Genomic DNA, 24,416 nt, shown 5'->3' with positions numbered 1-24,416 from the left:
TCGGCAAGGTCCACCTGCATCAAAGACATCTCCCCCAACGATCGGGACATGCTGTCGATACACTCAGCCACGGCTGTCACTGACTGAGCAATGTCTTGGACACCACCACTCATGCTGCAGACGTTGAGCTCCAGGCTCTCCACTGTGGTAGCCACCCGAGCAGTGTTGGCCTCGGTGCCACGCATTGCCGGTGCTAACTCCTGCATAAGTAGCCTTTGGGACTCCTCCAATCGGCTATGGACCCTGCTGTAGTATCGCTGACATTCCCCACTGAATCTCACGGCTGCACCCTAGTGTCTGCATCAGCTCCGGGATAACCTGGTCCAGAGGCTTGACGTCTGATTGGGTCCTGGGATGAAGAAGACCTCCGACTGCTGTCTCCCCTGGATGTTCCTGCCTCCACCTGATGTACATCGGCAACTGTGTGGTACCCGCCAGATTGTGCCGCAGAAGCCTGTCCACTACCGCCCACCGAGGTGAGTGTCTCTAGACTGGTGGAGAGGGTGGGTATGACAGCTGTGACGTCTCGACAGTGGCATCCTGGGAGCTCCCCTCAGAGGTGTTCTCTTGGAAGTAGGGCAGGGAAGAGGGGCGCAACCACATCGACTGTGCCGGCACGTGGAGATTCTGTGGGAGGATTGAAGAAGATGGCAGATGATAGAGACTAAGCTCGCAAGGTTTTTAATTTTATCATATTACACCACAAACTACAGGGCTCTCAGCAGCTGAATTATTAGTGGGTAGAACACCGAAGTCCCATCTGGGTCTGCTACATCCGGATGACAAAGCAGCTGTATAGGGGCTTGGTGACACCACATGTGGAATAATGCGTAAATTTTGGTGTCCTTACTTAAAGGGAAAAAACCTCCATTTGCAGTTCAGATAATAATTCCATTCAGTTTGAGGATTCAGTGGCGAATGTTGTGCCCTTGTTTAAGAAGGGCAGCAGGGAAAAGCCTGGGAACTACAGACCGGTGAGCCTAACGTCTGTAGTAGGTAAGTTGCTAGAAGGTATTCTGAGAGACAGGATCTACAAGCATTTAGAGAGGCAAGGACTGATTCGGGGCAGTCAGCATGGCTTTGTGCGTGGAAAATCATGTCTCACAAATTTGATTGAGTTTTTTGAGGGAGTGACCAAGAAGGTAGATGAGGGTAGTGCAGTAGACGTTGTCTACATGGACTTTAGCAAAGCCTTTGACAAGGTACCGCATGGTAGGTTGTTGCAGAAGGTTAAAGCTCACGGGATCCAGGGTGAGGTTGCCAATTGGATTCAAAATTGGAGGCCTGTGACCAGTGGTGTGCCTCAGGGATCGGTGCTGGGTCCACTGTTATTTGTGATTTATATTAATGATTTGGATGAGAATTTAGGAGGCATGGTTAGTAAGTTTGCAGATGACACCAAGATTGGTGGCACAGTGGATAGTGAAGAAGGTTATCTAGGATTGCAACGGGATCTTGATCAATTAGGCCAGTGGGCCGACAAATGGCAGATGGAGTTTAATTTAGATAAATGTGAGGTGATGCATTTTGGCAGATCGAATCAGGCCAGGACCTACTCAGTTAATGGTATGGCGTTGGGGAGAGTTATAGAACAAAGAGATCTAGGAGTACAGGTTCATAGCTCCTTGAAGGTGGAGTCGCAGGTGGACAGGGTGGTGAAGAAGGCATTCGGCATGCTTGGTTTCATTGGTCAGAACATTGAATATAGGAGTTGGGACGTCTTGTTGAAGTTGTACAAGACATTGGTACGGCCACACTTGGAATACTGTGTGCAGTTTTGGTCACCCTATTATAGAAAGGATATTATTAAACTAGAAAGAGTGCAGAAAAGATTTACTAGGATGTTGCCGGGACTTGATGGTTTGAGTTATAAGGAGAGGCTGGATAGACTGGGACTTTTTTCCCTGGAGCGTAGGAGGCTTAGGGGTGATCTTATAGAGGTCTATAAAATAATGAGGGGCATAGATAAGGTAGATAGTCAACATCTTTTCCCAAAGGTAGGGGAGTCTAAAACTAGAGGGCATAGGTTTAAGGTGAGAGGGGAGAGATTCAGAAGGGCCCAGAGGGGCAATTTCTTCACTCAGAGGGTAGTGAGTGTCTGGAATGGGCTGCCAGAGGTAGTAGTAGAAGCGGGTACAATTGTGTCTTTCAAAAAGCATTTAGATGGTTACATGGGTAAGATGGGTATAGAGGGTTATGGGCCAAGTGCGGGCAACTGGGACTAGCTTAATGGTAAAAAACTGGGCGGCGTGGACTGGTTGGGCCGAAGGGCCTGTTTCCATGCTGTAAACTTCTATGATTCTATGATTCTAGTTCAGTTCACTTGACTGATTCCTGAAATGAAGGGGTTAGTTCTATGAGGAAATGCTGAGCATACACTGTTGGAATATTAGAAGAATAATAGGTTATAGGTTCTCCTATTGGAATGTTATAGATCCCGAGGGGACTTGACAAGGTGGATGCCAATAGGATGTTTCACCCTATGGCAATCGAAAATTAGGAACCAGCTTAAAAATTAGGGGTCACCCTTTTAAAACTAAGATGAGGAGAACTTTGGTCTGTTGTATTCTCTTCCCCAGAGAGTAGTAGAGGCTGGACCATTGAATATATTCATGGGCGGCACGGTAGCACAGTGGTTAGCACTGTTGCTTCACAGTGCCAGGGTCCCAGGTTCGATTTCCGGCTTGGGTCATTGTCTGTACGGAGTCTGCACGACATTCTCCCAGTTTCTGCGTAGCTTTCCTCCGGGTGCTCCGGTCTCCAACCCCAAGTCCCGAAAGACGTGCTTGTTAGGTGAATTGGACATTCTGAATTCTCCTTCCCTATACCCGAACAGGCGCCGGAATGTGGCGACTAGGGGATTTTCACTAACTTCTTTGCAGTGTTAATGTGAGGCCACTTGTGACAATAAAGATTATTATTATTATTTGAGGCCCAGTTAGGCAGATTTTAGATGAACAAGGGGTAAAGTTATAAAGGAGGTGAGGTAGAGCAGGGGCAGGCAGGTGGAGTTGAGACCACAATCAGATCAGCCATGATCTTACGGAATAGTGAAGCGGGCTCAATGGGCTGAATAGCCAAATTGTGTTCCAAGTTCTTGCATTGATGATGTCGTCCACGTACAAACAAACCCCTTCAATGCCTTCCATCATCTGCTCCATGATGCGGTGGAATATCTCCGATGCAGAGATGATGCCAAATGGTGTGTGATTGTTTCAGTATCTGCCAAAAGGCGTGTTGAAGGTGCAGAGCCTTCTGCTGGACTCTTCCAGCTGGATTTGCCAAAATCCCCGTGATGCATCCAATTTGGTGAAGAAGTGCGCATGTGCCATCTCACTCGTGAGTTCCTCCCACTTCGGGATGGGGTAGTGTTCCCGCATGATAATCTTATTGAGATCCTTGGGATCAATGCAGATGCGCAGGTCCCCCGAAGGCTTCTTTACGCACACCATCGAGCTGACTCAGTCAGTCGGTTCGGTGACCTTGGATATGATACCTTTTTGCTGCAGATCCTTGAGCTGTGCCTTCAGGCGCTCTCTCAGTGGAGCAGGGACACGTCGTGGTGCGTGGACCACTGGCTTGGCATCAGGTCGTAGTAGAATCTTGTATCGATACAACATATTGGTTCGGCATAACATCGTGGGCCGAGGGGCCTGTTCTGTGCTGTATTTTTTGATGTTCTAGGATACAGCAGCGTGCCCATCCCGTTGAACACATCTGGATACTGCCCGAGGATGTCGTCGATGCCGGCCTGAAGATCCACATGGGAGGATATCGTGGTGTAAACCCTGTGAATGAGGTTCAGCTGCTTGCAGGCATGCGCACCAAGTAGGGATGCCCTGTCCGGCTTAACAATTTCAAAGCGTAACTGTGCTGGTGTGTGTCGGTTGGATACGTGCAGATGGCAGGATCCCAGTGCCGTGATGGCATTCCCTTGTAATCCAGGAGCTTGCAGGCAGCTGGAAGGACCGTGGGGGGCTTCTTAAATGCGTCTGAAGTCTGCCTGTGAGATGAGGTTGGCAGAGGCACCCGTGTCCAGCTTGAACTGGATGGGGCAGTGGTTGACCTTCATCACTGCTCGCCATTCGTCCTCGGAATCCACAGCTAGGATTGACTGGACTTGCGATGAGTCTGGTGTGGCATATTCACATTGTAATAATGCCCACATGGTACGCATTGTCCAGGCATTCATCATCTGGATCCGTTGCACTGCCGGGATCAGAATCCTGCAGGCGTTGTTGCACACTCCGGATGCGCCGTCGTCGGAATTGGGAGCGCTGGCTCCTGACTGGTGGTGCATAGTGGCCTAGCTTCCAGTTTAAACAGCGTCTGCCTCTTGCAGGGCAGTGTTTCTTTAAATGGGCGGTGCCACAGTTCGAACACGTCATGACATCGGCGTCCTGACGCTCAGTGCGTCATTGCACATGCACAGTGCGGTTCTCAGACGTCTGCACCTGTGCAGTGCGGGTTTTGGCCGCTTAGTTATCCCGTTCGCATCGCGCATGCGTCGGGCCCCGGGAAGAGCGCGCAAAATGGCCGCTTTCATCAATGTTGAGGCGCTGCATCCTGGAGATGGCCTGTACACTCGTGGGAGACTAGTTTATAATTTTCTGCCGTTTTGTACTGGGAATAGTGATTTTCAACGTGCTCATGCACTGTGCATGTTTTAGTCGCGACTGGCAGGGTCATATGCTTGATCTTCAGTAACTGCTCTCTCAGAGGATCAGAGTGAACTCCAAAAACAATTTGGTCACGGAGTCAGTGATATCACCAAAGTTGCAGGATTGCACTAGCAGTCTAAGGCTAGTTAAATAAGAGTTGAAGGATTGGTCTTTACCTTGCAATCGCTGCTTGAATCTGTAGCGTTCAAAGAATTTGCTGGTGTCCACCTCACAGTGGCTGTCAAACTTGTCCTGGAAGGTCTGAAACTTTGTCTTGTCCTGGTCTTCGGTGAAATGAAAGGAGTTGAATATTTCCAAGGCATGATCACCCGCTGTGGTGAGGAAAAGAGCTATTTTCCGTGCATCAGACGCACCATTGAGGTCTGATGCTTCGACGTAAAGCTGAAATTTCTGCTTGAATGTCCGCCAGTTGGCACGGAGATCCTGAGCTGGTGAGGAGCCGGAATCTATTCCATTGTGCCGGTATACATTCGCTGGTCGTCACGGATCTTGCTGAGTTGAACGAACTAGATTGAACAGACTCCTGGTATCATGTCGTGTTACGTAATTTGGAATAACACAAGCTGCCACTTGATGCAGTGTAAAAGATGCTCCAGACTTTGAAGTGAGTTCAATGTGTTTTATTGAACTATTAGCACAGTTCTTAATGAATTAGACTGTCTGCTAATCTAAATGTAGTAACTCAGTCTAACTGAACCAGCCTTGCTCTAAGGCACGTGCTGGGGTGGGATGCTGAGGATACACCCTGTCTCACTCTGTAGATGTTGGTCTGTGGAAAGAGGCGGTGTGTGAGTGCCTCATCCCTTTTATAATGAGATACCACCCCCGAGTGTCCTGACTGCTCATTGGTCGTGTCCTATTCTATGTGTTCATTAGCTGCATGCTTGCATACCATGACAGAGCTGACTCTGTCCTCAACTGAAGTTAAAGACTTATAGTAACAGTCTATGAAAACAAGAAACATTGAGTAAATTAAGGTCTCCACACTACCACTGCTGAGATTAGCGAACTGTAAGGGTCTGCTGGTAAGCATTACAGCAAATGTAACTTTAGCTACTGAATCATAAGGAATGCTTCATAGTGCTGCCACACTTAAGAGTGCAAGAGAACAAATAATATTGACCCAGCCTAAGCAAACCAAAGTAAATTTAAAAGTCTACCCTGCTAGAGGAAGCTGTGCCCACTGGCAGAAAAAAATGTGAAATTGGACACTCAAAAGCATTGTACATACAAAATTCTAGATTACAATGCTAACGAGCAAGATTCACCACTGGCTGTACAAAGTCATAAAAGTCATCTGTATCTTCCCCTTACAGGAAGATAATCAGATCTGGCAACTGATTAATGCATGTAAGTAGAAACAATTGTTGGATAATTCAAATCTTAATTTCAAAGGATGTCTTATGAAAGGAGAAACATTTGTAAAATAGTGCAACACCAACCATGCACACTGGTCAATTTAGCCTCAGTGATGGAACATTGAGAAGTAGACTTATCACTTGAAGTAGCAATTCTTTTCACTTGACTCCAAATAATAATGCACTACAAGTTGATATTCCCTGGCCAAGTAGCAAGAAAATGTCATGGCACAAGTTGGTGACATTAGTTTCAAAGGAACAAAAGGAAAACTTGTATTTATATATCGCTTTTCCACAATGACTATTTCAAGGTATTTTACAGCCAATGAAATACCTAGTCCTGTGGTAAAATGGACAGCTGCCCGAATTTTGGGCCCGATATAAAATTGGACACAAAATTAAAATTGGACATTTTAAATCAAATCAGTCAGCTCCAGGATTAGCCTGCTGGAAATTCGAACTTGGCCAAGTTCGAATACACTGAACACAGACAAGCGGCCAGGACATGTCTGGACATGCCCTGTCAATCACCCTTCAGGAGATAATCGGTCCTATTCATATGGATCAATTGTTTTGGATTGCCCAGATGCAGCCAAACTTTTAGGCACCGAGATCACCTTGTATGGGATACGGTTACATGTGGACAATGTACCTGGGAATGGGCCACTGGGATTGGGTTCCTGGTGTTCTGCAGAGTAGCAATTCGCAATACCATTGGGTATTCCAAACCCCGCCCCGAGACCTCACTGGCTAAGGGCCAGCGAAGTGGGGTATAAAGATCAACCACCAGGACCCTCCCCAGTGAAGACTTACAGAGGTATCAGAGAAGATTGGATGGCTGACCAGAAACAGAAGGAAGCAGCGCACGAGACTCACCTTTGCGGTCGAAGGCCCTGAGGAATCAAGACTCAGCTCAATTGATTCCATTGGCTTGGGTGGTATTAAGGATCTTGGGATCGTTTAGGATTGTTTTTGTTTTGGGATAATTTAAGAAGGGTGACTACTTTACTGTGTTTAATAATAAATTTGATTGAATCATACACTTGTACCTGTCCTTTGTTCATCTCACAAAGAAAGGCACCTCTGTAACACGTTTGAGTTATAAACTGGTCGAAGTGTCTGAGGTTTTAAAGACAACCGTCCCAATTGTAATGTAGGGAAAAGCAGTAGCTTGTTAGCTTTTGACCAATGTCAAATGTATAAACCCAAAAGGCTAATCGACCTTTACCACCTGAAAATGTTTTTTTTAAGATTTGTGTTCTGAACAGATCCATTGCAAGAGAGGTTTGTTTCAGTGTATGTTGGGAGGAAATTTAGAGGCTGGTTAATATCAAAAACACATATCCAAGTTATTAAAATTGCAAGTGACGACAGACAGATTATCAAAGGCACACAATATAATAAATCCTCCATTCAAGCAAAGAGTAGATTACAATTATCTATTTCAGCTCCACAAACTATTTCAAAAATTGAGAGCCGTTTGAAGTATTCCCTTGATGAACAATCAAAATTAGCAAATTTAGTAATGCAACCTTCATGCCCAAATGAGCACATAATAAAACCTAACATGCATTATATATTGCTGCAGACAGACATGCTGATGAACTTTTTGTCTTCGCTCATCAGGACAAAAACATCAGGACAAAAACTGCCTGATTTCAACGGCAGCAACAATTCACACATCATGAGAAAAATGTGTGTTGATTGCTTGGCGAGTCAACTCTGGTGAGATGCAGTTCACTGGTGCACGTCAACCAGAGTTAACTTGGCCAAACATTTAGCACCCTTTACTCATGCAGGAGAAATGGTTCCTCCCTTCAAAATTTGGCATCCTTGCATTTGTTCTAATGAACAGAAAACAAAATGCTTCAACAGTGTGTCTATTTTTCCAGCAATATTCCAATTACTGCATTATGAAGCAACTATAAATACAACTAATTGCAAAATACAAATAATGGCACCAGGATGAAAATACTTATATTTTCAGCTTTAAGGCACTTTCAGATGCAATTTAAATGTGAAGCCAAAGCAATCAGGTTACAAGACCAAACATTTTTGATTTATACATTTTAGAATTGGGTTTACACAGAGAAGTCAATGGGATGCGAGGAACAGCATGGTTTCATATATAATGTCTGGTCCTAATCTCTCAATTACTCAATAATATTAAAGTAGTCTGGCTTTTTTGAATGCATCAATGAATCAGGGAATATAGAAAAAGCATGCCATTCAGTTTTCAGAAAACAGTAAATGAAAAAAAATTAGCAAGTCTGGCAGCATCTGTATAAAGAGAAACAGAGTTAGCATCGAGTTGCCTTCAGAAATGTCCCATACCTGGGTTTTTATAAGCACCCATTTTTACATTTGTAAATTTCAGCATCGGTAGTATTTCAGTTTCATTTCCGTTCCGGTAAAATCTACTCCCCCTATTAGAATTTCATATTGTTCTGTGAATTTAATTTCTGATAAATCAAATTTTTCAGCACTGATGGCTCATTGTTATTTAGATTTCTTAATTCAAATTAAAAATCTAATGAATTTTCAGGGGCTGGTTTAGCACAGGGCTAAATCGCTGGCTTTGAAAGCAGACCAAGGCAGGCCAGCAGCACGGTTCAATTCCCGTACCAGCCTCCCCGATCAGGCGCCGGAATGTGGCGACTAGGGGCTTTTCACAGTAACTTTATTTGAAGCCTACTTGTGACAATAAGCGATTTTCAATGTGCTAAAATTAATTTGAATCAGTAGATACTTAGCAGTAATTTTGATTTAAAGGCCGTTAACTACAAATTACACAGTGCCTTTAGTACAGTTACACTCACTTTAGTTCAAATACATGATTCTTTCACAAACTGCAATATTTGCTCACACCAGTTTCAACTGATATGATTAAACCATCTGGTCAAATTGTAGGCAACAGTTCAAATTTCCTTTTCCCCAAACTACGGCTGCCAATCTCATAAAACTGTCCCTTATTTGACATCAACCTTCAATCCTGGGCAATTGCTCAAAAGTTGGATTTTGCTTAACTTCTAGGAAAAAGCTTAGATCATAGTTTTAAACAAATATGTTTAACTATTCACTTCTACAAGAGACAAGCACAGACAAGTACAGCGTACACTCTGAAGCCACTTAACCAAACGAGATTTTCCAATTCCTTATTTCAATCTAAGTACCTATCATACAGGGAACACAGCCTGGAAAATCACATAACAGGTTAGCCACCATCTTCCAGATGTACACATTGTATCAGAGCATTGGCTGTTGGCACGGACACAGAAAATCTATTCTTTAATCAGTCACTGGACGTGAACATCACAAGAAAAGTCAACGTTTGTTGCCTATCCCTAATAGTCCTTGGGAAGGTGATAGTGAGCTGCCACCTTGAACTATTCAGTTCATGTGATGTTGACAGAGTGCTGTTTGGTTGGATTTGCAGGACTTTGATTCAGTGACAGTGAAGGAACAGTACTATAGTTCCAAGTCAGGATGGCATGTGACTTGTGAGTGGATATTGCAGCTGGTGCTGTTCCTAGATCCCTATTGCCCAGTCTACTTTTTGGCAGAGGTGATCGATTTGAAGGTCAAGGGGAATTGGTGAGTTGTTGCAGTGCAACCTGCAAGTCGCACACACCGCTGCTATTGTGCACTGGCAGAGGAAATTAATGTTATGGGTGGAGAATGGGATCCAATAAAGCAGACTGCTTTGTCCCAGGTGATGTCAAGCTTCCTACGTGTTGTTGAGGCTGTATCCATCCAGGCTAATGGACAGTTTCCCAGATCAATCTGGACTTGTGCTTTGGAGATGATGGATAGGCTTTGAGGAGTCAAGAGGTGAGCATTAGAAGCAGTTCAGAGAAGGTTTACTGAGCTAATATCAAGAATGGGCAGTCAGCTTATTGGGAAAAATTAGGCTCACTTGGTTTGTCGCCACTAGAGTTTAGAAGAGCAAGAACAAATTGATTGAAACACAGAAGATCCTGTGGGGTATTGACAGGGTTGATGTGGAGAGAATGTTCCTCTTGTGGGAAAATATAGAACAACTAGGAGTCACTGTTTAAGAATTAGGTACCCCCCCCCATTTAAGACCGAGGTGAGAAGAATTTTTTTCTCCCTTAGAGGATTGGATTGGATTTGTTTATTGTCGTGTGTACCGAGGTACAGTGAAAAATATTTTTCTGCGAGCAGCTCAAACAGATCATTAAAGTACATGAAAAGAAAAGAAAAAGAAAATACACAATAGGGGAACACAAGATACTGGCATCGGATGAAGCATACAGAAGCGTAGTATTAATCAAGTCAGTCCATAAGAAGGTCGTTTAGTAGTCCGGTAACAGCAGGGAAGCAGCTGTTTTTGAATCTGAGGTCTTTGGAACTCCCTTCCTTAAAAGCCAGTGGAATCAGAGTCTTTGAATGTTTTCAAGGCAGTGGTACGTAGATTTATGCTAAACGAGGTGATGAACCGTGGAAAGGTGGGAGGTTACAGTTTTGATCTTATTGAAAGGGAGAACAGGTTCAAAGGGTGAAGTGGCCGGCTCCTGCTCCAAGTTCATATGTCATACATACTTGTTGTAGAATTCCCAGCCTTTGATCTACTCTTGCAGTCAGTTATTTATATAGTACTCCAGTTCAGTTTCTGGTCAATGGTAACCTAAGTTGAAGGTGGGGTGCATTGTGATGGAACATCATGGGGAGATGGTTATATTGTAGCTTGTTAGAGGTGGTGACTGTCGGGTGGTATGGTGCCGCAGTGGTTAGCACTGCTGCATCACAGCGCCGAGAACCCGGGTTCAACCCTGGCCCCGGGTCACTGTCCGTGTGGAGATTGCACATTCTCCCAGTGTCTGCGTGGGTCTCACCCCACAACCCAAAAAGATGCGCAGGGTAGGTGAACTGGCTATGTTAAATTGGCCCCGATTGGAAAAAAAAAAAAATTGGATACACTAAATTTATTAAAAGAAAAAGAGATGGTCATGGTCTGGCTCATGTGTGATGAATGTTACCTGCCACTTAGCAACCCAGGCCTGAATGTTGTCATGGTGACATGAATGGCACTGAACTCAGTGCATTTCTGACTTTAACATTGGAGGGAAGATCATTGATGAAGCAGCCAAAAACGGTTGGGCCTAGAGTAGTCCCATGAGGAACACCTGCAGAGGTGTCCTAGAGCTGTGATAAAATGCAATGCTCTTCCATCCAAATGATCTATTCATTATTGCAAACATCTTAAGCATTATTATTTTATGTTTGTTTTCAAACTTACCTCTTTAACATCTAAAAGACGTCCTGGACACTGATTCTTGGCACGTCGGGCAGTTGCGGGAGACTTATGATGGGTAATAGTGACAATTCCTGGTCCACTGTGTGCTAGGTGCTTTTGGCTACCAGGTGGTCCTGGGTTTGGTACACCAGGAGGAAGTAAAGATAAACTTCTCGCTCTTATTGAAGACGGAGTAGTCTAAAATAAAAAAGAACGCATTTAGAAGCATAATCAATTCAAAAACTTTACCAGACAAAACACTGCTGTAATTAGCCGTCAAACACTGCCAGGGCAGATATAGCATAGGTTAGATACAGAGTAAAGCTTCTTTATATTGTTCCATCAAACACTCCAAGGGCAGATGCATCACGATTCAGGTCGAGCATGCATCGCATTATCCAGAAGTAAAGTTTTGGAAAGGTAGTTTTTGGTATTGTTGTCTAATTTTTGGACTGTCGGCTAAACTGCACCCAGTTCAAACAAAATCATTTAATGCAGAAACTTCATTACCAGTATTACTAGCCCCAACAGTGGCTAGGATACTGGACTGAAACCCTATGTTTTTGTTTATTTGAAATGCTGTAGAAAGAATGATTCGCACCAGAAGTGATTGCATGAAGAAATAAGGCTTGGTTATTTTTTAACAAAGCTTTATTATGACTACAATATTAAATTTTGTTAACATCACACCCCAAAATAACAGCTTACAATTTACACCTTAAACACTATTACTCAATTTCCCATTAAACAACAAGAAACATACAACTCTCAATCTATCCTATTGTGGGAGAATTGTGCACTCAGCATCAAGCAGATCAGAATTCAACTCCTCGCTCCAGCTTTCTCAAAAAAACTAATTCTCTCCACACCTTTCTCCAAAACAAAAACCTGCCTGTCTCCAAAAAAAACTGTCACCCAACAGCTTTTTCAAAACAAAAACTCCTCTCTCCACAGCTTTCTCCCAAAACTGCATCTTTCCACATCTTTCTCCAAAAATGTGCCTCTTTCCACATCTTTCTCCAAAAACCTGTTTCTCCACAGCTTTTTCCAAAAAACTGCTTCTCTCCACAGTCTTCTCCAAAAACTGTTTTTTTTAAAAAAAATAATCTTTATTGTCACAAGTTGGCTTACATTAACACTGCAATGAAGTTACTATGAAAAGCCCCCAGTCGCCACATTCTGGCACCTGTTTGGGTACTGAATGTCCAAATTACCTAGCAGCACGTCTTCTGGGACTTGTGGGAGGAAAACGGAGCACCTGGAGGAAACCCACACAGACATGGAGAGAATGTGAAAACTCCACACAGACAGTGACCCAAGCCAGGAATCGAACCTGGGACCCTGGCGCTGTGAAGCAACAGTGCTAACCACTGTGCTACCGTGCCACCATTTCTCCATAGCTTCTCAAAACGTGTCTCTGCATTACTTGGCTCCACCCAGCAATTACTTCATTTCCCGAGGCTAAAAAACTAATTCTCTCTGCAGGCTGCAAAGCATCAACTCCTCAGGGACTTTCCCAGTCAAACCACAATCCATTAGCCTAGACTGAAAAACACAGTCCTTTGTCAAATTCACCATCTGGCTGCTAAAAACACCCAGGCCCTGCAAAACAGAATTCTCAAAAGAAAATATGACCAACCCCAGGCTTTAACCCTTAAATTGCACAATACTTCGAATCCAACATTCCTAAAGTAATCCAATCATCACACCAAGAAAGATAGGCTGACAAGGCTGGAGAAGTTTTGATCATCAACCCTTGCGCAGAAAGTGGATATAACATAGGGTCAAATGCCCTGAATAATTCAGTTGTTACCCTGCATTGTAGACTCTGGATGCAGAATCACAAAACATCACTTGCAATGGCATAACCAACAAGGCTCCAGGACTGAGTTCGAAAATGGGATTCAGCCACGTAGCTTTTTATTGGCCAGCGTAGATACGATTAGCCAAGTGGTCTCCTTCCGTACAGTAAAGTTCTTTGATTCTATAACCCCCGATCATGTTGCTACTTGACAACATACACACGTACACGCTTTGCACAGTGACCTCATGATGCACGATCAATGACCACTAAAGCGAGGTTGTAGTCCAACTGAAGGCTTTAATAAGCTTGATGTTTCCCCTGAGTGGGAACCGGAGGCCAGGGAGATTTTTTGATTAACGGGGTGGATGAGAGAACAGCGCCTTACCGTGTTGGGGTGTATGAACCTCTCCGTGCTCCCAGAGTCGATTAAGCAGGATGTCTTGTGCCCATTGATTAGTAGTGTTGTTGTAGCAGTTGAGTGTTCGAGGCCGGGACTGATCCAGGGTCACCGAGGCTAATCTCAGCAGTTGAGTGTTCTCTTCGGGCGGTGTGTGGTCAGCTGAGCTGGGGTCCTGGGAGTCCATCCAAGATGGCGGCTCACATTGGTCGCAAATGGCTGGGGGTGCACAAAATGGCGGCGCCCATCCATCGAACGTGGCGTCCGCGGGACAAGATGGCAGCGCCCGGGGGCCGCACTTGGCCCTGGAGTAGGAAGATGGCGGCGCCCGCTGGCCACACGGGGACCGTGGAGCGGTTTGTGGTGGCGGTCCGAATTCGCCGCCGGAACCGCGGCGACCGCACGGGCCTGGCATACCACCACAAAGTGGCCCTTTTTACCGTATCCCTTGCAGGTGGATGCGCGGGCCGGGCAGCGCTGCCGGGGGTGCTTGGCCTGCCCAAAAAAGTAGCAGCGGGGCCCCCCGGGGTTGCAGGCCGCCTTGCAGCACAAGCTTGTGGGGGGATGGGGGGTGTCTCGGGGTCGGCTGCGGAGGGGTTCCATACTGCCCAGGGGGCTGCCTCGCGGTCGAGAACGTAAGCGTGGCGTTTCTGGAGGCCACATCCAGGGAGCCTGCAAAGGCCCATGCCTCCTTGAGGCCTAGGGTGTCCAAATGTGCATAGATCCTATCTCTGAGAATCTTTTCTAACAATTTCACTATCATTGACGTCAAGCTCACTGGCCTATAATTACCCAGATTATCCTTGCAACCCGTCTTAAATAACGCTACATTGACTATCCTCCAATCCTCTGGGATCTCACCTGTGGCCAATGAGGACACACATATTTCTGTCAGAGACCCAGCAATTTCATCTCTTGCCTCCCTCAGTAATCCAGGATAGATGCCATTTGGCCCTGGGGATTTGTCTACCTGAATGCTTTTTAACACATCTAACACTTCCTCCCTTGTAATAACGACCTCCCTTGTAATAACGACCTGATCTAAAGTGCTTACACATCCCTCTGAGACACCACCAAACAACATGTCCCTCTTCTTTGTGAATACCAATGCAAAATACTCATTTAGGACCTCACCTATTTCCTCTGGTTCTATAAATAATTTCCCTCCTTTGTCCGTGAGCAGGCCAACCCTTTCTCTAGCTACCCTCGTTTTCAATATACATATAAAATGCCTTGGGATTCTCCTTAATCCTGTCTGCCAAGGTCATTTCGTGACTCCATTTTGCCCTCCGAACTCCCTGCTTGAGCTCTTTTCTACTTTCCTTGCATTTCTCAAGTGCTTTATCTGTTTTTAGTTGCCTGTACCTCACATGTGCATTTTTAATGGCAGGCTGCCTCCGCAATACATGCCATGGGGTTGGGGTGGGGGAGGCATCATCCCGGCCAATGATTCTATTTTGGAGAGCACAAAGATCCAGCTAAGGTTTCAGCTAGAATAACGAGCATGAGCCAGAGAATGGCAATGTTATGAAGTCACAAGTAAATAGCTTTTGTGATGAAGAAAATACAAAGTCAGAAACCTAACTTGGGATCAATTGCTGAATTTGCCAACAATCTGTTTCTGCACAACACAGTGGCCAGAGACGAATGGGAGTTAATGGCTTTGGACTTCTTAGTGTTGATCAGACTTTGTGGTCAATGTTCCTAGGTGATGATGCAAAGGGTAAAGCACATCGAAACAGTTGCTGCAAGTACTTTTGGAATGTTTTTAAAAAAAAACTTTTTCTATTTTTGCCTTCTGCTGCATAGTTGCCTTCCCCTGTTACCCAATGGATTGCCCATTGGGAATACTCTTGTATCTTGGCTTTACCAGCAACAACTTAAGGATGTAGCAGCACAAGAGGCACACAGCATCCAACCGTCACACAGCATCCACCTATGGACTCTATGGAAGCGAAAGTCCATGTGTCTTTATTACAAGTTGCCACCTCAACACGGCTCGGTGGCAGTGGTTAGCACTACTGTCTCAAGCGCCTGGGACCCGGATTCAATTCCAGCCTTGGGTAACCGTCTGTGTGGAGATTGCACTTTCTCCCCATGTCTGCGTGGGTTTCATCCGGGTGCTCCGGTTTCCTCCCACAGTCCAAAGACGTGCAGGTTAGGTGGACTGGCCATAATAAATTGCCCTTAGTGTCCAAAAAGGTTAGGAGGGGTTATTGGGTTACGTGGATAGGATGGAAGTGAGGGGTTTAAATGGGTGGGTGCAGACTCGGTGGTCTGAATGGCCTCCTTCTGCACTGTATGTTCTATGTTCTAAATGCTGTTGGCCAACAAAAATGGCATAAAATTAGCTTTTCTGCTCTAGAATATCACTGATTCTTTGCATCCAGTACAACAATGATTATTATTCATGGTTACATAGCCAGGTCTTCAGTACATTTTCTTGACCCACGAATTACTGATTGATGTAATAATACGACATCAGATACAATATTGGTCTGTTATCATCAAGGTGAAGCTCTTAATTAAATGTCAGAACTGGCAAGACAGAAATTAGGTAGAAACATTTAATACAAGATAAAGTTCATCAAATATTCAAGCGAATTAAGTGAATCTAGTGAGTAACTTCACCAGTAAATTGTCCTTAAGGTTTTGAAATAATGCAAGAGCTCAAGTTTTCTTTCATTACAGTGATAGATTATGTCATTTGTCTCCCCATTAGTACATCTTTTAAGAGCTATGAGCCAACTTTACATTAGCGCAACAAGATGGAAAGTACACCGAAACTGTAGTTAGTTTGCCTGGCCACAAAGTCATGCGGTCTGATTATTCAATTTTTTTACCATTTAAAAACAAAAATCCCCATTGTACATAACTCACATTTTTGTATTGAAAAAATATTGTACTTTGAGTTGGGAGTTATTTGCAGTAAGTACTTCAGAAATTAATTTATAAATCAAACATTCTACAAAACAGGAATATTACAGCTTTTCTGCTAGTTATGGTCACTTCATTTTACAATGTTCCTTTGCAGTATAGCATTTGGTACTTAAATACAGTAACCCTTTACCTTGGCATTATTTTCTGTGTGGTGCCTGGCAGAGGCCTGAAGCTGGTTCACCCAGTATAATCTCTCTTTGGCATCCCCTGCTGCAGTATTGAAAGTAGACATACATTTTAATACAAAACAGACATCGGACCTCCTGTTTTTAAAGCAAACTGGATATTAAGGAAATGCAGAAGAAACAAAACAGCATAATCTATTCTCCGCATTATTACAGTGTGTAAAAGGCTTAAACACGACTAAACATTATAAAACATCTGTTTATTCTTCATGTAAATTCAGAATTGAAGCATCAAAATGCAACAAAAGAGTGGATCTCATGTAGCAAGATTCTGTTTTCAAATGTAGGAGAAGAATGTGCAATAAAGGGATCAACTCTTTGGTGCAATGGTGCTCATCACTAGTACATTGATATTGGTGTCTAATTATACCCTGAATAACCCCAAAGCTTTTACCTCCATTATTCAGTTTGGTAAATTATTTAACACTTTGTCATTTATAAATGTCATCAATTGTCAAATTTTGAATGACTGATTTCAACTAGGTTTCTTGGTGTAGGTTCTGATAGTTGTACGGTGTCTGTGGGCAGCACGGTAGCATAGTGGGTAGCATTGTTGCTTCACAACGCCAGAGTTCCAGGTTCGAAGCCCGGCTTGGGTCACTGTTTGTGCGGAGCCTGCACATTCTCCTCGTGGGTTTCCCCTGGTGCTCCGGTTTCCTCCCACAAGTCCCAAAAGACGTGTTGTTAGGTGAATTGGACATTCTGAATTCTCCCTCTGTGTACGTGAACAGGCACTGGAATGTGGCAACGAGGGGCTATTCCTAGTAACTTCATTGCAGTGTTAATGTGAGCCTACTTGTGACAATAAAGATTGTAATATATAATATATGTATGTTACTGAATTTTATTGTACAGGTAAATCCTGCTTTTACAAAATGGGGCCAAGTTCATTCTGTAAAAAAGGATTTAAAATAAAACCGGTATTGTTTCCACGAGGGAAAGCTTCAGCTTAATCGGCTAAAAAATAAACCAAATTAACTCACCCCAAAAAGGCAAGCCCGTCCGTAAAACCAGCATTCCACAACCCCAAAGGGGGTCATCTCAGCTAATCTAGTGTTCTAAGAAGAATGGAATCCATACAGTGCAGAAGGAGGCCATTTGGCCCATCAAGTCTGCACCAACCCTCTGAAAGAGCACCCTACCTAGACCACTCCACCGCCATAACCCCACCTGACTTGCACATCTTTGGACAGCAGGATGAAATTAGAGCATCCAGAGTCAAGACGTGCAGACAAGGGGAGAACGTGCAAACGTGCACACAGTCACCCAAGGCTGAAATCAAACCAGGGTCTCTGGCTCTGTGAGGCAGCAGTGCTAACCACTGTGCCATCTTCTTGGGAATGTGTTAGCAATATGGCCCTCTGTGGAGGCTGTGCTGCAGAACTGACCAGCCCAGAACTGTCAGTTAAGCTGCAGTTTCTCAGAAGTAGATTAGCAGACGTACTAAGCACTGACTGAGTTAAAAATGACCAATAACCGATATAAATTGACGCACTATGGAAAGGAGTCAATCAATCACAAATCATTTATAAAATGAATCTAAATTATTGTACCCAGAGTGATACCCAATATTCATCGTGCCACTATTACAAGTCCGCAAGCCAGTCCGTAAAACCGGCATTTCCGGTAAATTGATATTACGCAAATTTGGGATTTACTATATCTACACATACACTCAGGTTCAGTGGCACGGTGGCACAGTGGTTAGCACTGTTGCTTCACAACGCCAGGGACCCGGTTTGGGTCACTGTCTCTGTGGAGTCTGCACGTTCTCCCAGTGTCTGCATGGGTTTCCTCCGACATTCCAAAGATGTGCAGGTTAGGTGGATTGGCCATGATAAATTGCCCCTTTGTTCCCAAAAGGTTGGGTGGGGTTACTGGTGGCGACATGGGCTTAAGTAGGGTGCTCTTTCCAAGAGCCAGTGCAGACTTGATGGGCCGAATGGCCTCCTTCTGCACTCGAAATTCTATGATTCTATCTCCTCCTTTCTGGACTATAAATCTTAAAAAGCTTTTCTTATTCAATACAAAACAAAAACGTGTGCAACTAACTATGTTTCTCTTTCCATAAATGCCACCTTACCTGACACATTTCTATGGTATTCTTCTATCTGCGCTTTTAGTAGGAGGTTTAGTGCTTTAAATAGGTTAATGCGTCTGTTAAAATAGTGTCAAGAGTATACCAGTGTTCAAAATAGGAGGGTGACAGGCGAATGCACTCTCAAATGCCCCAAAACATCCAAGAAAATTTAATCACGTAGGCAACCACAAAAAATGTCACCCCATACATGGGAGACAAGCTGCTACACCAATCATAGATTCTGTCTCGCCCATGATCTCGGCTCCAGCTCCTCAAATTACAAGTTCCCTCTTTCCTAATCTTGCTGCTCCTCAAGGGACAATCTGACTGGTCCTACAGTCACCATGCAGGAAGCTTTAACAAGCCCGCAGGAACCATAACTTAGGCTTTGGGGGCTATTGAACAGCGAGTACCCATACTGGGCCAGACCCGAGGGTATCTGACTGAGCAGTGATAGTTGGCGCTGTGCAGTGTCAGGGGGGTATGTCAGGCTGGTGTATTGGCCAGGGTCGGCAGGAAGGACAACAGTGCATCTTGCAGCTGCTGAACAAGTGGACGGATGGAGTTTGGAAAGAGGGACATGTTTGTATCTGATGGGCAAGGGAGAGGAGGAAGAGGCTGATTACAATATGCGCACAGCTGTGAAGCTGAAGGAATAAAGTTTATTTGATATTTTGCTTGAGAAAATGCTTGGAATTCAATCAATTCATTTGTGTAGTCAAATTTACAGTTGGAAACCCCGTCCAGTTCATCATCTATAAAAGTTGAATTATTCAACCTCAAACTGTCAGTTCAGGTTCTTCCAAAAATCCTAACATGACTCAATTTCCTAAAATGGTATTTATAAAATGGTATTTAATAAAATGGATTAACCCAGTGGAGGGGGAGGCAGAGATAGTGGCGGCAATGGACGCAGAGAAGGCATTTGATAGGGTGGAGTGGGAGTATTTATGGGAAGTGTTAAGGAGGTTTGGGTTTGGGAACGGGTTTATTAGCTGGGTTAGGCTTCTTTATGGGGCTCCAACAGCAAGCGTAGTTACAGGTCGACATAGATCGGAGTATTTCCGACTATATAGGGGAACAAGACAGGGATGCCCGCTGTCTCCATTGTTGTTCGCGTTGGCAATTGAACCTCTGGCCATGGCGTTGAGAGACTCCAGGAAATGGAGAGGGGTGATTAGAGGGGGAGAAGAACACCGAGTCTCGTTATATGCGGATGACCTATTGTTATATGTGTCGGACCCAGTGGGGGGATGATAGAGGTTATGCGAATTTTGAGGGAATTTCGAGGATTTCTCGGGGTATAGGCTAAACATGGGGAAGAGTGAATTATTTGTGATACATCCAGGGGACCAGAGTAGAGAGATAGAAGGCTTGCCTCTAAGGAAAGTAGAAAGAAACTTCCGATACCTGGGGATTCAGATCGCTAGGAGCTGGGGAACCTTGCACAGACTTAATCTGACACGGTTGGCAGAACAAATGGAGGAGGACTTCAAGAGGTGGAACATGCAGCCTCTATCGCTGGCGGGCAGGGTGCAAGCAATTAAGATGATGGTCCTCCCGAGGGTCTTATTTGTATTTCAATGTCTCCCTATACGAATCACCAAGACCTTTTTTAATAAAATAGACAGGAGCATCACGAGCTTCGTGTGGGCAGGGAAAGTTCCGAGAGTAAGGAGGGGGGTTCCTTCAGCGTAGTAGGGACAGAGGAGGATTGGCACTACCGAACTTGGGCGATTACTATTGGGCCGCCAATTTGGCAATGATACGTAAATGGATGATGGAGGGTGAGGGAGCAGCGTGGAAAAGACTGGAGAGAAAGTCCTGTAAAGGGACGAGTTTAGAGGCGCTGGTGACGGCGCCGCTACCTATCTCACCTAAAAAGTTTACCACGAACCCGGTGGTGGCGGCAACATTGAATATCTGGGGACAGTGGAGGCGACAGAGAGGGGTGCGGGGAGCCCTGGTGGGGTCCCCAATCAGGAACAACCATAGGTTCGCCCCAGGAAGAATGGATGGAGGATTTCAGAGCTGGTACCAGTTGGGAATTAGGAGGGTGGGAGATTTATTTATAGATGGAACTTTTGCGAGCTTGGGAGCATTGGAGGAAAAGTATAAGTTGCCCCGGGGAAATTTCTTGAGATATATGCAGGTGAGGGCGTTTACTAGACAACAGTTGAGGGAATTTCCGTTGCTCCCGGCACAGGGGATACAGGACAGGGTGCTTTCAGGGGTGTGGGTCGGAGAGGGCAAGGTGTCAGAGATTTACCGAGAGATGAGGGAAGAGGGGGAGGAGTCGGTGGGCGAACTAAAAGGAAAGTGGGAAGAAGAACTAGGGGAGGAGATAGATGAGGGTATGTGGGCTGATGCCCTAAGCAGGGTAAATTCCTCTTCCTCATGCGCCAGGCTTAGCCTGATTCAATTTAAGGTGCTACATAGAGCACACATAACGGGAGCAAGATTGAGCAGGTTCTTTGGAGTGGAGGACAAATGTGGGAGGTGTGGCGGGAGCCCGGCAAACCACGCACATATGTTTTGGGCGTGCCCGGCACTGGAAGGGTATTGGAAGGGAGCAACGGGAGTGATTTCGCGGGTGGTGAAGGCCCGGGTCAAACCAGGCTGGGGGTTAGCTCTATTTGGAATTGCGGAAGAGCCGGGAGTGCAGGAGGCGAAAGAGGCCGACGTCGTGGCCTTTGCGTCCCTAGTAGCCCGGCGCAGGATCCTACTCATGTGGAAGGAGGCGAAACCCCCCGGACTGGAGGCCTGGGTAAATGATATGGCGGGGTTCATTAAACTGGAGCAGATAAAGTTTGCCCTGAGAGGATCGGCTCAAGGGTTCACCAGGCGGTGGCAGCCATTTCTCGACTACCTAGGGGAACGTTAGAGGGAAGACAGATGACCAGCAACAGCAACCCAGGGGGAGGGGGGGGGGGTTTAGTTTAGTTTAGGTCAAAGATAAAGGGGTTTTGTTACTTGTGTATTGTTGCGTTTGCTTTGTAAGAGGGGAAAAATTGTTGTTTGGGAAAAAAATTTCAATAAAACATATTTAAAAATAAAATAAAATGGATTAGAACTCCCTGACAAATAATATTATGAAGTCCCAAGACCATGGCTCATTTTTAATATAGATACAAATTAATGTTCCTTTAGTCCACCCAATCTCTCATCACAATAATTATGAGGCGCAATAGCTTAACAAAAAATAAATGACTGAAATGTGAAGTATATCAAAATTAAACTGTTCATTGTTTGATGGTGCTGCAGCAGATTACATTGGTATGTATGCTCAATTGTACAGTTGCACCTATGGAAGGCAGTATCCTGACATATTTGTCAGCAGCCACTGCTAATAGAAACCTTGAAGGAAAGAAAGTTGAAAGTATCGCTTCTCAGCGTTTTGGCCAACATCGAGCATGAGGTCAGGTGTAATGCCTGGATCTGGTAAGTCTCTCTTGTGGGGACCATGAATTGGATTCAATTTGAATTGGTTTTTGGAGCAGGCAAGGAGCTGGATTAGGGATATGTCCTGGTCCATACTCGAGCTCTGGTTTTGTAACTTTAATAAAGGAATAAAAAAAAAAAGTTGAAATTGGCAAACAAAACCAAAGAATGCTGGAGTGCTAATTGTTTGCAATTAATTTTTAAATGGGGGCTGCAGATGCCAGACGCATTCTCAATAAGTTATCTTGTGCCAAATTGTTTCCAAAATAAAAATTCTGAGTATGGCAGATTTATTTATAATAAATTAACATCTTAAAGATTCCAAGTTGAAAGATTTAATAAATTTGTGTGTATCCAATATTTGTGCTATTTATCTAAAAAAAGAAAACCCACATAAATTCAACAAAATTCAGACGGTAATGTTACTACTTGACTGCATCACCTAATAAAGGAGTTAGATAATAAAACAAAGGAGCTCTGCAGAAAATCTCCAAGAGCCCACCAAAAAAAGCTATTTTAACCCTGGAGCATACAAAGATTCACCCATTATTTCTGGCAATCTTGATTACTATTCTATATCCTCCTTTTCTGGCTAGCTATCTTAAGTGCATTACAATAAAAAAGTGAGGCATCTATCGCTGTCAGTCTATTTAGAAGTTTCAACATGGTATTTCAAAGTTTCCATATGCAATTTCCACTGATCGTATGTTGATACAGTGTCAAACATTTTCCAACTTTAGTTATGTATTAGGTTTAATTTTCTATTTAATTGTATAATCAATAAGCGGCGGTGCAGTGGTTAGCACTGCTGCCTCACGGTGCCAAGGACCCGGGTTCTAACCCAGTCCGTGTGGAGTTTGCACATTCCCCCACTGTGGGGCCTCACCCCCACAACCCAAAAAGATGTGCAGGGTAGGTGGATTGCCACGCTAAATTGCCCCTTAATTGGAAAAAAAAAGAATTGGGTACTCTCAATTACAATTTTTTTTAATTGTATGTTCAAGTGTCATGTGAGGGTACCTTTAAGACATGTTTAAGCAATGTACCTTTAAGAAAACAGTGATGTCAGAGTGGGTGGAGCTCAGCTCAGTTCAGCCATTTTGGGAGTTTTTGCAGTTTTGTTTGGGTTTTGCAGTTTTAAAAAGTGCCTGGCTGGTTTTGCTGAGAGCAGCGTCAAAGTGCCTGGCTGTTTTGCTGAGAGCAGCTTCAAAGTGCCTGGCTGTTTTGCTGTGAGCTGATTAAAAGGAGAAAGCCAGTTTTGAAAAGAGCTTGGGAGTGTGTGTGTGTTTCCAGAGAGCTGCAGGTTTGGAGAAAAAGAGCAAGGTGTGTGTCTGTGTTTTGCAGTGAGCTGGATCTCTGCAATAAAAGACCATCTCTGGATCATTTGGGTGATTTAAACTCATTAGTAAAACCTTTAACCTGATGTGATTTTGTTTTAGGGAAGTTGTTTCCATTAGCAGGGGAGACTAGGACCCGGGGGCACAGCCTTAGAATAAAAGGGAGTCACTTTAGAACAGAGTTGAGGAGAAATTTCTTCAGCCAGAGAGTGGTGGGTCTGTGGAATTTGTTGCCACAGAGGGCGGTGGAGGCCGGGACGGAGTGTCTTTAAGACAGAAGTTGATAAATTCTTGATTTCTCGAGGAATTAAGGGCTATGGAGAGAGAGCGGGTAAATGGAGTTGAAATCAGCCATGATTGAATGGTGGAGTGGACTCGATGGGCCGAATGGCCTTACTTCCGCTCCTATGTCTTATGGTTAAAGGTGTTAAGTCTCTTGGAAGTTTGAAGGAACATTTAAGGAATTATTTACTGTTGCAATATTTTCTGAGTTATCTTTGAAGTAAGGGGTGTTAAGAGATCCAATGTTTATTTAAGATGTTAAGTTGAGTTCATGGAATAAACAGTGTTTGGTGTTTAAAAACCCACGTGTCCATAATTGTAATCCCGCACCTAGGGAAAAAGCCATGTGCTAGGAAAAGCAACAAATACATTAAAGGGCGAGGTTGGTTGAACTCCATGATACATTTTGGGGTTCTGAAAATGCCTCGCCCATAACACAAGCCAAATCCTTTTGCTATTTCATATGCTTAACATAAATCTCCTGAGCAGCTTTTAAATTTGGACAGTACATCACAACTTAATTTATTTATCCCACTGTGTGGTCTGCAAGTGTATTCAATAAATAATCCTTTGTACATTATGCTGTGAACTGCTGCTTTCCATAGATCTAGCTCAAAATCAATGAATGAACAACAAAAAGATAACTAAGTGCC

General features: G+C 44.3%; 1 protein-coding gene across 1 annotated transcript in view; it reads right to left on the bottom strand.

Moving 5' to 3' along the window:
- LOC140425459 (oxysterol-binding protein-related protein 10-like) overlaps positions 1-24,416 on the bottom strand; it is a 349,560-nt gene that overhangs the window by 228,740 nt on the left and 96,404 nt on the right. Inside the window, exons 3-4 of the mRNA XM_072509757.1 lie at positions 16,569-16,648; positions 11,301-11,495 (exon numbers count right to left, since the gene is read on the bottom strand). Coding sequence (XP_072365858.1) covers positions 11,301-11,495; positions 16,569-16,648 — 275 coding nt within the window. The remainder of the gene's footprint in view (positions 1-11,300; positions 11,496-16,568; positions 16,649-24,416) is intronic.

The sequence above is a fragment of the Scyliorhinus torazame genome, chromosome 6 (genome assembly GCF_047496885.1).
Source record: "Scyliorhinus torazame isolate Kashiwa2021f chromosome 6, sScyTor2.1, whole genome shotgun sequence".
NCBI classification, from domain to species: Eukaryota; Metazoa; Chordata; class Chondrichthyes; order Carcharhiniformes; family Scyliorhinidae; genus Scyliorhinus; species Scyliorhinus torazame.
This window is presented reverse-complemented; position numbering and strand designations above follow the sequence as displayed.